This window comes from Polistes canadensis, unplaced genomic scaffold (genome assembly GCF_001313835.1).
Source record: "Polistes canadensis isolate GaletaPanama2010 unplaced genomic scaffold, ASM131383v1 scaffold_11, whole genome shotgun sequence".
Taxonomy (NCBI): Eukaryota; Metazoa; Arthropoda; class Insecta; order Hymenoptera; family Vespidae; genus Polistes; species Polistes canadensis.
The window spans coordinates 441,531-443,370 of NW_014569558.1; the positions used below are offsets into that span (position 1 = coordinate 441,531).

General features: G+C 20.5%; 1 protein-coding gene across 2 annotated transcripts in view; it reads left to right on the top strand.

The window, feature by feature from the left end:
• The first annotated feature begins 1,367 nt into the window (after positions 1–1,367).
• LOC106793150 (fatty-acid amide hydrolase 2-like) overlaps positions 1,368–1,840 on the top strand; it is a 6,743-nt gene continuing 6,270 nt past the window's right edge. The window contains exon 1 of one of the 2 annotated variants that reach the window (XM_014759836.1): positions 1,368–1,387. Coding sequence is in view for 1 of the 2 variants with exons in the window: in XM_014759835.1 (XP_014615321.1) it covers positions 1,655–1,714 (60 nt within the window). In the remaining variant the exon portion in view is untranslated. Of the gene's footprint in view, positions 1,388–1,510; positions 1,715–1,840 lie in introns of those variants that run through there. The other variant, XM_014759835.1, reaches the window with a different exon arrangement.

Consider the following 1,840-nt stretch of genomic DNA (forward strand, 5'->3'; position numbering starts at 1 on the left):
AGAATTACATATTTCAATTAACAATAAATAATATATGAATATATGAAAGGCGAGTTATTAAAGTATGAAATTGAAATTTTGATTCTAAATATAAGAAAAATATTCTTCAGGTTTGTTTTTATATATATCTGTCTATATATTGAACTGTTGCAAATCCGGAGACAGAAAATGTATATGTTTCTTCGTTTTATGGTCTTCCAACCAAAGGTTATTTGATCTTGAGATAGAATATATTGGTATTAGAGATAAATAAATATGAGATAGAGTATTAATGGTAATATATATATAATTAATTAAGTTCATTTAAATTTTATTGATAATATTAAATTCAAGAATTAATAATCGGAGGATGCCGGCGGATCGAGTGTCGCTTCAAAGATTTTTTTAATTTCTTAATTTTATTTTATTTCTGTACTTTTTTATTTTTGTTATTGTAAAGTTTATATGTATACATATATTGAATAGTTTAGACATTAGTTTTATACTCGTCAAAGAGTTTATTTTCTTTGATCTCTTATTATACGACGAATATGTTAATTGACATTCTGCATTCAAGAATGTAATTATGTAAAATATTTTTTTTTAGTACGTAAATACAAAAAACACGAATATCATGATATTTTTTTTTGGATCTGTTAAAAGCAATAGTTTACTATATATATATATTTTTTTGTTTGTTTGTTTGTTTCATAATATTTTTTTTTATATAATCAAATTTACATTATAAGAAAATAATCAGTTTAATAGTTAATTTGTTATGTTAATAACAAGTAATTAAAACTAAATTTTTAATAATTTCATATTTTTAAGTATTACTCAAGAAAAATTTCTTTCTTTTTTTTTTCATTTTGCGAGATAAATTATTTATTGCATTGATCGTTATTTTCGTAGAAATAAAAGATTTAGGTTTCTATTTAATTCTTTTTCTTTCTTTATTCCTCTTCATATAAAAAATTTCAATAAGTTTTTATGATAATTATTATTTTTCTGATGAATTATTATTTCATTTATTTTATATTTTTCAAAATAAATTGTATTTTTTTGCGTGGGACAAGTTAAGTCACTTATATTGTAGCTTCATTTTCAAAGGGAAAAGAATTAATAATCAAATGAAGAGTCAATCTTCTTCATTCTCTATTTTTATTTTTATTTGATTTTTTTGTCTTTTTTTTTTTTATGAATGTTAATTCGTAAGAAAATAATTACATATAACTTCTCAGACTTTAGTCGCAAAATCATTGCAACATCTTTCACTTTAGATGCCCCACCATCGATGATTTTAAGTGTAAATATGTCGTAAGTTCTGAAGCACTGTTTAGTATTCGTCGACATTCAAGGAAGTTAACATGTGACTAAATTAACAGTTTATAAATTTTGTGGTAATGTGGTAAATAATTTAATATTGTTATAATTTGTATTTTTTTTTTCTTTTCATTATTTTCTTCTTTTCTTTTGATATTTTTATCGTTTTAATACAACTTAACAGTTTCTAAAGCTAATCGAAACGAATCTGACAGTTTTTAATTGAAAATTTATATATTTAAAAATAAGAATTGTTTCGAATAAAGTTTTATACGTTTCTTTTGTTTCTGTAAAAAAAATATTCTATAACAATTTTGTATTTGAAAATTATAATAATAGAAGAAATTTAAAAATGAATGTGTTATCAACGATATTTCCACTCGTTTTATTTGGTATTACTTTTGATTACTGGGTAAGTAAACAAATTATTACTGAAACCAAATTACTATTAGTATTTTAATACTATTATATTATTTTTATTATTATTATTATTATATTACTATTATTATTATTATTATTATTGTTATTATTATTATTA